The following is a 13,356-nucleotide window of genomic DNA, read 5'->3' on the forward strand; positions in this document are numbered from 1 at the left end:
AAAAAACGCGACAGCATTTGCTTCAGATTCGCACCAGCTTTCATTTGCATGGTCAGGCAGTCCAACCACTGTCAGGTTGCTCCTGCGAGACCTATTGCTGCTATCCTCGAGAGACGCCCTAACTTCAACCAGTGTCCGTCGATTTTCAGGTGAGCTTTATTTGACTAGATTTCCTGCTTGCACGCGCGGAATCTAGCCAGGATTTGAGTAAGAGTGCAGGAAAGTCGCTTTGGAGAGCAGCAACGGTACTCTGGTTTTTTAACAAGTATATAGGAACGACGGGGGATCAGAGAAGCTATTTTCGTTATATACACACTACCAGGTTTTGAAATTGGTGCCTTTTGCATATGGAAACTTTACTATCGTCAGTTAGCACTTCTAATCAGGAGGCCTGCGGTATGATTGCTGGAAACTGTTGAAGCATTCTGATGATTAAGTGCTCCGAAAGCTCGCGCATACGCTACTACAAGCGATGCGCATTCGAGAACCTCGGGAGTTTAAAAAAGAGGTGATCTAGAGCCCTCCATTACCATGTCCGAGCTGCTCGCATGAGACCGGAAGCTGTAGCTCATCAATCAAATCAAACCTTCAGCCTCTACACAGCGGTACTTGTTTTCTCATTATGTAATCTCTATGTTTGAATATTGTCTTCTTTATTGTCTGCTTATTTTTTCGATCGTTGTTTTGGTCAAGTTCGGTGAAGCATGGCTCTGTCACGACGGAGGGGCCAACACGCAGAAATGTGGACAATTTCGTGAAAGCTTTAATGATTGCTACATGATAGTGATTGCGTTTCTGTAGTAGCAGCCGTCGTGCTTCTTCTGATTCGCTTCTCGTAACTGTCCATTGTAGCTAATCTCTATTGAGAATAAAACCCGCCGCAACAGCTTTCACAATGTGACGCTGTTGAATGTGTATGAAGGTATGAACTAGCATAACCGCAACTACCAATGACATTTCCTCAGTGGTCCATTCTCAATGACCAGCGTGGCGCTTATAATTGGCGAACGCTTACTTTCGCTTCGGAGTGCACGGTGAACGCTCAACGCAGGCTGCCGCGCTGCATAAGTCATTTCATCAGAAATTGTTGATCAGGAGATATCGCTGCAGTGAACGTTTCGGCAAGAAGTCTTGGCTGCGCTTACGTAGACGAGTCCCTTTGTCGAAACGTTGACTCTTGCCACATTCCTTGTTCAGCGGTTTGTCATCGATTCAATTAAGCCTTCATCTTTAAACTTTCCTCTCTTATTAATAAATTTCTTTAGTTTTTACAGTGGCGTAGCCCACGGGTGGCACACCGCTCCACCCCCCCCCCCCCCAATTTTTTTCTACCATGATACACAGATCACAAAATGACACTCGACCACAGCTTTCCTTCCCGGACCCCATGTCGGATCAAGCGGGGCCCCCCCCGCCCGCCCACCTCCCCCCTTCGCAAAGAAAATTTCTGCCTACGCCGCTGGTTGTTTATCTTTGATGTCCTTGTGTTTCCACGCCGTTCTTAATGACTAATTTTGTTTTATGGTGGCCTCGAGCTATAAAAATACGCAGGATAATGTGAGTTACATAACGATCATATACGTCAAACAACGCAGACAGGACAAACCATAAACAGAAGTATGATAAAAGCTCTGACCGAAAAGTTACATTTTCTTCAAAGAAAATATCTTAATTTTAAGCGGCGCCTTAAATTACGCGATAAAGCACTCCGCTATTGCCAAGGTTGAGCCTACAAAATGACCGCTAGCCTTACTCTGCAAAGAAAGTAGTACCTTATTCCACTTACCTTTTCCGCTTCGGGGCATAAAAAGGGAACGGTGGTCAAGAAGCTGCAACGTAAGTGTTTTTGTGGAAAGGAGTCGCTTATTTCAAGAAGCACGAGTAGGCCTTTACAGGTGCTGAATGCCTCCGCATCTCTGCTGTTCCGGCTCAGTCTCTTCATATGATTCTATCCGATCGAGCTGAGCTTGGTTTATATTGCTTGTAAGGAAAACATTGTTAGATTAAATCGGCTTATTGCCTCGTGGTTCGTTGCATTCGCGTAAAGAGGGACACTGTGTTGCGTAGTAGCGAACGCGCTGCGATTTATGTTTTGTCGTAAACAGCGGGGAACTAAGCTAAATAATGTAGTTCACTTCGGACTTCTATACATGTGCAGCACGATTTATTGTCTGGCACCACGTGTTGTATCCGCACATTCACTGTGGCAGTCGATGGTGATGACAATGACGTTCTTACAGGGAGAGCTGGAGGGGGCCTAGCCTGGCAGACCTCACGTGACGTATCAAGGTGTGCTGGTATCAGAGTTGTACGTAACGCGTTACAAGTAACCGATCACTTGTTATCAATCACACTTTCTTGTACTTTTGTAATGTAATCGATTACTTTTTTGAAACTGTAACGGTCGGGTTAATTCAATTACATTCTTTTGTAATTGACAGCCGGTAATAAATTACCTTTTTTTTTTTCGGAAATCAAGTTGTAGCGAGTTTTCTACACAGCAGTTCTCGTCTCGAAAAATATGCGACTGCTCTGTAGGGACCCCCCGCCCTGTCAGACGGGGGGTCCCTACAGTGCCAATTTTCAACCTTTTCCTTGGCCTTACCCGAGCGCCAGCAACCGCGAAGCCCGACGCTTCGTAGAGGGTATGGACGCTAGCGTCGAAGCACTGCGCAACTACGAGCTAGTGCGCAAGGTGTTCCTGCGTTATAATAGCACCTTTCGCTCCAGTGCATGCATTGAGAGAGTGGTGTTGAGTGTAGCAGTTGACCTCTTAACGCGGAAACGTGGAAGAATCAGCGTCAACAACTTTAAAAACTTTCAACTTTGTTGAAAGTTAACGTGTAACAGTATATCCCAGAAGCCACAGTAAGCTTCCCAGCCTTCGCGCAAGTCTGCAGCCTTCTCTCTACCATGCAAGCCACACTGCAGTATAGTTCGTCGTAGTTTGAGTAAACTGATGTTATCGTGTTACGGCAGTAAAATTTTGAAGGAAATAAGGTAAAAGTGATATATTACATATCTGTAATTGCTAAGCTACTTTTCTAGGGCTGTAATTGACGACTGCAATCAATTACGTATTAAATCAAGTAATTGTAATTGTAATCGCTTACTTATTTTCTGTAACGTGTACAAGTCTGGCTGGCATATAAATGTGAATAACTGTTTTCTAGAGTTAATGAAGTCGCGAGTGCCGCGAGCTCTCTTTTGTTTATTTGTGTTTCCTCCACTATGTGTCGTTCTGCGTGTTGCTTCACATACATGTCACGGTAGTTAGTCAACTGCCCACGTTGATGGAGTAGCCAGTGAAGTTGGCATGCATCAGTGCAATGACGACGAGTTGTACATCAAAAGCTATCGAGGTAATTCCGTTTTAGCATAGAGAACGTCACTCAAATTAAAGAGTGCCATCTAGGGCCTTCAACAAGCACTTTCTGTTGTTGCAGTGGCACCATCGCCCATGTCTAGACGGTTTTATATAACAAATTTTCGGCACACTTGAAGGACACGTCGACAACCCAAGCATATCTTTATGGCTACCAGTACACAAATTTAAGGCATTGATTTTAGGGCAGCCGTCTTAATTAAACATTCGTCGACCTGATGAAAATTCGGCAGCGAGACGGTCGGCTTCAGCATCCTTCTGCGGCGCTGCTGCTTGGTTAGAGAGGTCATAGCCAGACGATTGATAGAGTCATTTATTCGTAAAAAGCTTTAAATGGTCCATGGCAACAGGGAGAGGCACAACACCAGCTGGCACTTCACAGGTAAACCGGAACTTTTAGTGACAAGCCCAACGCTGCACTCGCTGGCACGGTGAAGCACCGTAACGTTTTCGGTCCACCACGTGAATTCATGGGCCGGGATCTGCGGAGGAGGTGCAACAAGCGTCAAATAATATGACTGAGTTTACGCTAGCATCCCTAAGAAGAAATTAAACGATCATTATGAATGTTTGTATCATTGCTGGCATGCTTATATATGTTGCGTGCGTCTTCATGGACGGCTTAATAACCTATAAAGGTGGTTGTTATTATGCAGCCTGCTATAATTAGGCAGAATACATAGCACAGTTTATTCCTGCGCTATTTATTCTGCTTAGCGATGACCAACCAGCACGCCAAAACCCTATCCCTTCTGAAATACCATTATCACTCACGTCTTGACCTAAGTTTAATGAGCTAGTGGTAGTTCAAATAGGGCGAGATTGAAGGCTAGCAAACCAGCAACTCCTCTCTGACCAACTTCCTTGCCTTTGCTCATTTTCCCTCTTTCTCTCTTTCTCTCTCTAGCTGTGTAAAGCTCATGCTCGTGCTGTTGCAAATAAGCAATATAGTATAGCCTGCTCTGGGGATAAAATTGCGCCATTCTTATTTGATTGTTCGCATGACGTAGTATCTCTAGTCGTACCATCTAGCTACTAAACATCAAACCACACATTGCCAGCATAGCGGAACAACACTCCCACGAAAAAAAAAAAGAGATATCAAATCAAATACAGAGCAATGAGTAACATGACGTTGCCGCCTTGATTAAGACGACTTCACTTGTCGAAACGTCGACTCCAGCGACATTCCCTGCTCAAGGAGTTTTCATCACTTCATCTTCACGTGATTGTCTGTCTTGTTTCCAGTTTAATCGCCATTTATAATTTCTTATGCGCGGGAGGAGGTGGGGTGCAGAGGGAGTATCTAATAATAGCATTCGCCCATAAGTGCAACGATTGCGAATATCACCGCGAAAATAATTATGCTAAAGGCTTATTCTACCTCACTGCCTCATTTATGACCTCCACTACATCAATATTTGCAGCGTTCTTGTACAGCCGATATTCGTTCAACGAATCTCCTCCACGCCCCTTTTATAAGCGTTACATTTAGTTAGGAGATAATGATCAAACAGATGCGCTAGTACATGCATTTTGCGCTGCAGTGACAAGGGTCTTCTGCCCCATAAAACCCGGCGTTAATTTCGAAGTTATATTAGCGAATGAACTGTCTGTCACCTGCGTATGGTTGGTAGCAGGCGTCCAGCGCTTCCACGGCGAGCTTTCGCTGTTCGTGGCTGCCAGCAAGGGACAAGCGACGGGCCTTCTGCGAAGCACCCGATCACAATGAACACTGGCACCCCAGAATGAATGTCACCAAGGCTTTGAGGCTGGGAGAACACACGAGGTACGGGTGGTCGCCATACCGCTTAACACGTTGCGCACGCGCACGGGAAAAAGTTTCTTTCACGTCTACAAAGTTCCCGCGTCGCGGCTCTCTTCTGATTCGAGGGAAGACGAAGAACGCTACCCGGCTGCGAATCGGCTTTCGTCCTCAGGAAGGAAAGATGACCCGCGACCAGAACTTCTCTTTCCTGCGGACATCGGCACTTCCCCGGTGCGACGTCGAGGGGCTACTTGGTGTCCTATCCTGCTGGCTTCCGCTCACCCTTCCTTCCGTACCAGCCGTCGATGCCAGCGCGGCGTCAGCCGTCTCAGAACACCTGCCACTGTCTGCCAGTTCCTCGTGACGGCCTGTACTCTTTGAGCGGAATCGGAAGAAAGGGCAGTGCTGTCGCGCTGCGTCCGAAGCGACACCTTCCATGGCGTCCGCTTTGCCGGAGCAATTGACGCGGCCCTCTCGATTTGCCTGTGGTGACGCTGACCGAGGGGAATGGTTGTCGGATTTTTTCTGCTTGTTTCCCTGCGATAGGCTCCACGTGAAACCGCCGAAAAACGAAGTCTTGCTGCCGGAAGTCGGCTTGCTCGCCTCCACTTCGATTCCGTGTGAAGACGAGCCCCTGCGTTCCGTGCTGCTAACAGCGCTGTTGCGTGGTGCGGAGTCGTCGGTGTGTCCCGTTGTCGACGCGACCCGTGGCACCTTCGGAGTTGGCAAGGCTTCCGCAGGTGTGGCGTTAACGTCGCCTTTCCCGTCTGGGTGAACTGTACTCGAAGCGGCTTCGACTTTATGCTGTGTCGGTAGCAAATATTCTTCATTTTTATTCCTCTGCTGAGCACCTACGGCATCGACGTCGACGCCACTGCAGTTTAGCCGGCTCCTAATGAAAAGCCCAATCTGCAACAAGATAAAATAGATAAAATCAATCGGAATCCTTACCGATGTCCAAGAAGTGTCAGAGAGTATGTATCTTTAACTCTTAACAAACTGGACTCGAGACCATTTTCTGCTATTAAGATTCTAGGCCATGGACATGTGCATCGAATGCCCATAAGGAAACGAGAGTCTTGCCGAAGTACTTAATGTCAACAGGTCTGTACGATCGCATGTAGACTTTATGTGCTTCCTCAAGTGTGTGCGTGACTGTGTACATCTCTCTCTCTCTCTCTTTTGTTCTATATCTTTTGGTCTCTGTATTCCTTTCCAGGTGCAGGACAGCAAACCGGACGTGCGCCCTGGTTAAACTCTCTGTGTTTCTTTGCCTCTCTCTCTTTTTCTCTCTCTATTAAATACGCCTCTTTCGTTCTTCCCATTGTGTCTAGCTTAGAACGCTACTCACGTACTTCAGAATCAAGGGCAATGTTTCGCTCTATCTGTACACGCAGCCTCCATTAGTCTTTCCGCCGGTTTGATAAGAGTGAAGAAGATATCCCAATATCGCTACACGGAAACTGTAAAGCTCGTGCCGATAACTTTTACGTGTGGTTAATTTTATTTTAAACGTTTTTATTGACAAGTATTTCAAACGACACACAAGCAGAATAAGCAACAATCAAATGGATGGTGTCCCTCTCATGCGATGCTTACCTGCTTCGATCTGAAAATATCTATGTGGTGTGAAATTGCCGACTACGTTCAACCACTAGGATCATCGATGCATATTCTTTTTTAATTGATGGTGTATGACAATGCCTTAGAATGTTTCCCTCTTTTCATGACATTAACTAACGGAGTACCTTATGCCGAAGATGTACTGTTGTAATTCTTACTTAGGGCATCTCTTGTTGTCACTGTCCATCGGTTACAGTTATATCTCGAATTTAACCACCGATAAAGCTTACACTGTACTAATATTTGCTCTTGTGCTGTCGTAAACTGAGCATATTGCATTTCTATATAATTTGAGCTTTTCCTTATTGTCGTGTGTCCCTTCCCACCGCTATGTCCGAACCTGAGGGCACGTTTCATTGTTCATTAGTGGCGCGAACAACGAGCGACAATCTTGTTTACTTTCCAAGCACTTCCGGCCGAGTACTCAATTCCGGTTGCCCAAATATCCAGAAAATGTGTTTTAAAAAAATAAAACTTGTAAGAAATTGATGGTTCTGGTTCAAGCTGAGTCATGTTGCATAGATACGATACCGGAGCCTAAATTTACTCGAGATATTGGCTGAGTAACAGTTAGGATAATAAATGAAAATTGATTGAATGAGTTCATTGAAAGAGTAGATGCTTTACTTCTGAGCAGCTGGGATCGTTGCGGCACCTGGCGGAGCAGATTTCAATCACGTGCTTCTTTCTACGTTGCCTCTGAGATCCGCTTCGACAGTGCGACGAAACACAAAGTCAACTCAAGGAATACACCGGGGCACACTAACGTCGAGATGCGAGTGCCACTACCAGACACCCAAGTTAAGGATAGGGTCACCTCCATTTTTTTAACACGAAAGTGTATTATGCCGGGGTCCGCTATGGCTACACTGACGTATTTCCGTCACGGATATGACGTTGCAAAATATACACTAACAGATGGCAAAGAAAAAAAAAACTAGAAGAAAAAGTTCGGTCGCCGGGATCGAAACTACGACCACTAGCCCCGCAACGCGCGGCGCGAACCGACTCGGCCAGAGACAGCTCGTTCTTCAGCATACTAACGGCTAGCTATTTATATACACCATTTACCGTTGGCGGTAGTCAGAGATCGGCGGCTTTTCCGCGTGTTTTCGTTATCACTAGCGAGATGGCGCGAATGACTCGAAGGGCACGCTTTAAAGGTAGAGGAATCAGCCATGCTTTTTCTTTTACCTAGTGCAATTCGCTGCCTCTAGCGTGAATCAGTGAAAGTACAGTAACCCGCAGAAGAGCAGAAGCAAGGTCTCTGGCTCTGCGCGGGGCGACACTTCGTGCCTCTCACTCCCTCACCTCGTCGACGTCAAAAGATGGCGATGTCACGGCGGAAGAACGGCGAACGGGTGAAGAGGATGGAGACAGGAGCATGCTGTCATCAGCCGGCTGTTCTCCTGCTGCAGTTGGTTGGGCTTCTGCGTTCGGCCGGGACGCCATGTCCACTAGGTAGCATCGAAGAGGAAAGTCGCCCACGTCGAGGTTGTCCTCGAACACGTAATCTTTTTTGGTCAGGTGGCTGCGGGAGAAATGTGCGACCACATTTCAATGAAATACCAAGCTATCAATGCAAAAGAAAAGTAGCTTTGTATTCTTGTACTCCACATATATTGAATTCTTTTATTTAGTAGTTAGATTAGCGTAACAATAATATCTGGCGCTTTACGTGCCAACGTCATGTTATGATTACGAGGCTCCAGAAATTTCGATCATCTGATGTTTAATGTGCGACCGCGGTGGCCGGGATCAAACCCGCGACTTCTGGGTCAGTAGCCAAGCACTGAAACCACTGTACTACCTCGGCGTACCCTGTATTAGTGAGCTAGGCGATGAGCCAGACTGCACCGCCAGTTCCTCGATAAATTCTGAGCTTTATTTCCTTTTTTTTACGAATCTCAGAAAGAACTCTTGCAATTCATATTTTCGCGCTATTTTTAGGATTAGTTACGTGATGGAGCCCAACTGAATTTCCTCTTTCAGGAGTGAAGTCGTAGCCGTCGCAATCAAGGGTCTGCTTTCTTTTCTTGTAACACAATCCTTGTATATATCGAATTCGTATATTTCGAATTGTCTGCTATACGAGATGGTATTAATACACGCAGCACAATGAAAGCTACCGCTTCATTAATAAAAAAATAGGAGGCTAGATCCATAGGCGTGCGCACAGGGGGGACAGAGGGGGGGGGGGGGGGGGGGGGCGGCCGCCCCTGTAATCATCTAGGAAGGGGGCGCAAAATCTGCCCCGTACATTGACCCTTCCAGGCACCTAAGAGGGGGGGGGGGGGCGCAAAATCTGCCCCATACATGGACTTAGTAGGGTGGGGGGGCGCTGCGATGAACCTTCGCCCCCCCCTAATGAGGAACCCTGCGTACGCCTATGGCTAGCTCTGTTTCATTCCAATGAACACTGACTTCGCTTCATCGTCCCGATATGTCGTCTCAGAATAAAGGTACGCAAGCACCCCGCCTGCTCTGTCTCAACATCCCAAGACTGGTGCAAAAAAAGGTCATATTGAAATTTATCAGTAAGGCAGCACAAGCAAACTCGGTTTGCAATGAACTTGCAGCAAAAAAATCACAGCATATCCACGGAGTGAATGATGATGAGTGGGCGAAGCTGCGGAGGTTCATCGGTAAACCGTGAATCTTCCGTGAATTCTGCCCAGTACATCATCACCGACGTGAGATCGGGCGCGTTTATACTAAAGGTTCGATGAGTTACGACGACTTGCAGCGCACTTTAATTTTACAAGTACGCTGTGAATTTTCATTGTTTAGAAAACCATTGCTTAGAAAACATCTGGCGTCTTTCGTTAAGCAGCTGGCGTTCTTTCGTTTTGCTTTTACAAAACATCTGGCGTCTTTTGTTGGTTTATTTCATCAATCAACGGCGTTTTGAACAAAATTTTTATTGTTTAATAACGCACAGGAGAAATCTCACCAGGCACTACCTTGGAGGTCAAGAATGGCTGCTAATGGGAATGAGAGACAGAAGAAGTCGGCTTTTAGCTAACGCTGCGAATTTTTTATTGTTCAACAACGCACAGGAAAAATCTCCCACCGGCACCACCTTGCAGGTCAAAGCGTAAGACTGGTTACATACTACGCTACGAGGGACGAACGGGTGCCGCTATAAGGAGCTTCGCCCCTAAAAGAAGAGAAGATGGAGAAAAATACTCTGTTCGCACGAATTGCTAGTTCTACAGGGCAGCCGCACTTCTTCCACCGCTGCAAAAATGTTTGTACTGAACTGGAGGTAAAGCAATCTACGAAAACGTCAATTCTGAGCTGCGGCGGGCACTGAAGAATGAAACAATTTTTTTTTAACACGAAAATGTTTTATGCCGGGGTCCACCACGGTTCCACTGACATATTTCCGTCATGGATATGGCGTTGTGAAATATACAGTAACAGATGGCAAAGAGAAATCTTAAAGAAAAAAATAAGGTTCATCCCTCCGTCATAGGAATCGGAATAACACGAAAGTAAAGCGTCTCCTTACGTAACTGAATGTTTACTGTACATTGATATAAGAGAGTTTGTACAATGTATATTGATGTCTGGCAGCTATAGAACCGTTTAATGTGGATGCACCCACTTTGATGATTGGTGGTACATCTCCATCCCGACAACTAACATCCATGTTAAATGATTAAACAAACCCTTTTGGTAGCTGTAGTAGTTAACGGTGAAAGCGTAATCAGAGAACGAGGTGTGATAGCCAGAAGAGCGTCGCAAATTGGACGTATAACATGGTCACCATCCCGGGGCATGTTAAAATGTGACAAAACACCACGGCCGGACTAGAGGGAAACGCAAAAGCGCGTCGTGTCGCCCCGGTAGCCCGGCCGCGATTTTTCACGGGGTGAGGGCGAGCGCGTGAGCGGGGAACGCGGTGTTACAGCAGGTGAAGCAGGCGCGCGTCGCAGAGCTATTTTTGGTTCAGATTAGCATGATGCTATCAACGAGGCTGACGCTTTTACGACGCTTGCGTTAAGGTCACCACCTCGCGGTGTGTTAAGGCATTGACAAAATTGCACTTGTATTGAAAACGCGCCGAATATGACGAACGTGTAACGCGTTGCAGGTACTAATCGCGGAGGCCATAGTAATGACGAATTACTTTACCGCTCCCAGAGGTCAGCACCACCCGCTGACCGGGAGAGTGGCAGATATAAAAGGCGCGTTTGTAAAGTCTCTAGAGTCTGTGACCGTGGCGCAGTGGATAGCGAGCCCGGCATCTGTTGTTGCGGACCGAGTGGTCGTGGGTTCGATGCCCGTTGGCGGAACTTTTTTCTTTGCCATCTGATTGTGTAAACTTTTTCGACGTCATTTCCGTGACAGAAATACGTCACTGAAGCCTTGGTGGACCCCGGCATAAAACACTTTCGTGTTAAAAGTTCCGTCACCGGGAATCGAACCTACTACCCCTCTCTCCGCAGCGCGAACCGATTCGGCCACAGACGACAAGTTCTTCGCCATACTAACGGCGAGCTATTTATTTGCACCATTTACCATTGGCGGTACTCAGAGATCGGTGGCACTTTAGTGTGTTTGCGTCCTTACTGCTCGAGCAGCGCGTTGCTAGTTTCGAGCTGCTTTCCGTTCTTCGCGTGACATTACAATTTGTTGCTATAGCATTGATTTTTTTCACCCTCGTGCCGAAAAAATGAACAACAAATGCGCAAATACGTCTGTGAAGAGACGTTTCACCTACGTGTTATACCGATTCCTATGACAGAGGGATCAGCCATGTTTTTCTTTCCGCTATCAAACAGTATTTGTCTATTTTCTTTTGTCCACTGTGCATCGTAGACTCTTGCGAAGAGATTCTTGACGAGCACGAAGAGCTTCGTCAAGTCTGCGCTTTTCAAAGACGGCAAGCACGCTAAGGACGTTGTTTCCTAGACCATTTGAACGTGACGCCTGGTAGAAAGATCAAGTATCGGAACGTACACATTCGTGGATAACAGCAGCGTATAGCAACGACCTTACCTAAGCAAAAAGCAACAAAAACTAAAAGATAGTAATTGAAAGCATCACGACAGCCCGACCTCCTCAGCGTCGCAAGGAAACTCTGTCAACATTGAGCACTTCTGTCGAGTCGAATATGAAGTATAAAAATACAGTCAAGCTCTTCTGCCAGTTAGCAGAGTGAGTACCTCTGAAAAAAAGGCGATCCGCGGGGTCAGTTTTGAGATAATAATGAAGCGAATATAAAGTTAACACATGCTTCGCGGATTGTTTACATTGAACCGTTCGGGCGCAAAACAATGTGCAAAGGATACCTTCTTTTGTTCAACGTTTCGTAGTTTCCTGAAACCTACGACCTCGGGCTGTCAGGGAAGACAGGAGAGGAAGCGATCGTATGTTTAGAGAAATGCTTACTGGAGAAAGAAGAAGATGGAGTGATATGAAAAAAAAGAAAGGAAAGTTGTGTAGGTTAACCATGCAGAACAAGTGTGCTGTCTGATAATTAAGAATAATATCTGGGGCTTAACATCCCAAATCCACAATATGATTATGAAAGACGCCTTAGTAGAGGACTCCGGAAATTAAGACCACCTGGGGTTCTTTAACGTATACCTAAATCTAAGTACACGGGCGTCAAACATTTTCGCCCCCATCGAAAATGTAGCCACCGCTGTGCTGTTTGATGCGCAACTCTGAGAGGGGGGTGAGGTGTCGGGAAGGATATAGAAAGAGTGAGAAAAACAGATCAGTACAAGTAAATGATCACCATTTCTCACAGAACAGGAAGTGAATGTCAGTTTCAGAAGTTTTTACCTCGACAAGCTGACTTACGCAGGCGGGAACCAAAAAAAAATTCATTTTTCTTGAAAACTATCGCACAGGCCTGAATGGTACGTTCTGCCTTTTAGTTTTTATTAAGATCAAGTTACTCAATGTCGTCAATAAAATTTCGAAATTAAAAGAAAACTATAGTCCTATGTTTTCAACTGTGTAAGTTCGTAATAATTTAGGATATGCCAATTCTGCGAACTAAGCCTACTTAGACATCCAATGGGGAGAAGGCATACGTGACGTGTACTTCTATGAAGGATGCAACTAATTTGTGGGATAAACTACCAAACCATCGTAACCGTTACAACAGTTTAATATAGTCTGTAAATCCACGCATCCAATTTGCACGTTGGACGGAGGCATAAGCTTAATATGTGTAACATGGGTTTTTTAGCAAAATTCTGAATACCTTTTCATACGCTTTGTAGATATTAGTCTAGAAAACTTGTTTTTGCTAGTTGTTTTGACTAGAGGCTAAGAAAGGGCAAGATATACTGAGCTTTCGACGAGTTGAACGTCCTACGTAATCAATGTGCCTTCATTAACCTTAACTTTGGTGTGTATTGCTGCATATGATCACATTACTGAAGGTGCTACCATGTTCGACGAGTCGTTTGACGTGCAGATTCCCGCGAGCAATTATAAAAGTATAGTTTTTGATTGCTCCAGATGAATCCAGTTAAAATTCCATCTAACGAAACCCGAATTTACGAATTTCCCGATCTAACGAAGTTTCCAATATCTCGGCAGGTATACATAGGCT

General features: G+C 45.8%; 1 protein-coding gene across 1 annotated transcript in view; it reads right to left on the minus strand.

Moving 5' to 3' along the window:
• Positions 1-3,520: 3,520 nt before the first annotated feature.
• Positions 3,521-13,356, minus strand: part of LOC119383253 (guanylate cyclase soluble subunit beta-1) — a 69,667-nt gene continuing 59,831 nt past the window's right edge. The window contains exons 10-12 of the mRNA XM_037651318.1: positions 8,088-8,307; positions 5,006-6,062; positions 3,521-3,867 (exon numbers count right to left, since the gene is read on the minus strand). Coding sequence (XP_037507246.1) covers positions 5,322-6,062; positions 8,088-8,307 — 961 coding nt within the window. The 3' untranslated portion in view covers positions 3,521-3,867; positions 5,006-5,321. The remainder of the gene's footprint in view (positions 3,868-5,005; positions 6,063-8,087; positions 8,308-13,356) is intronic.

The sequence above is a fragment of the Rhipicephalus sanguineus genome, chromosome 2, assembly GCF_013339695.2.
Source record: "Rhipicephalus sanguineus isolate Rsan-2018 chromosome 2, BIME_Rsan_1.4, whole genome shotgun sequence".
In the NCBI taxonomy this organism is placed as follows: Eukaryota; Metazoa; Arthropoda; class Arachnida; order Ixodida; family Ixodidae; genus Rhipicephalus; species Rhipicephalus sanguineus.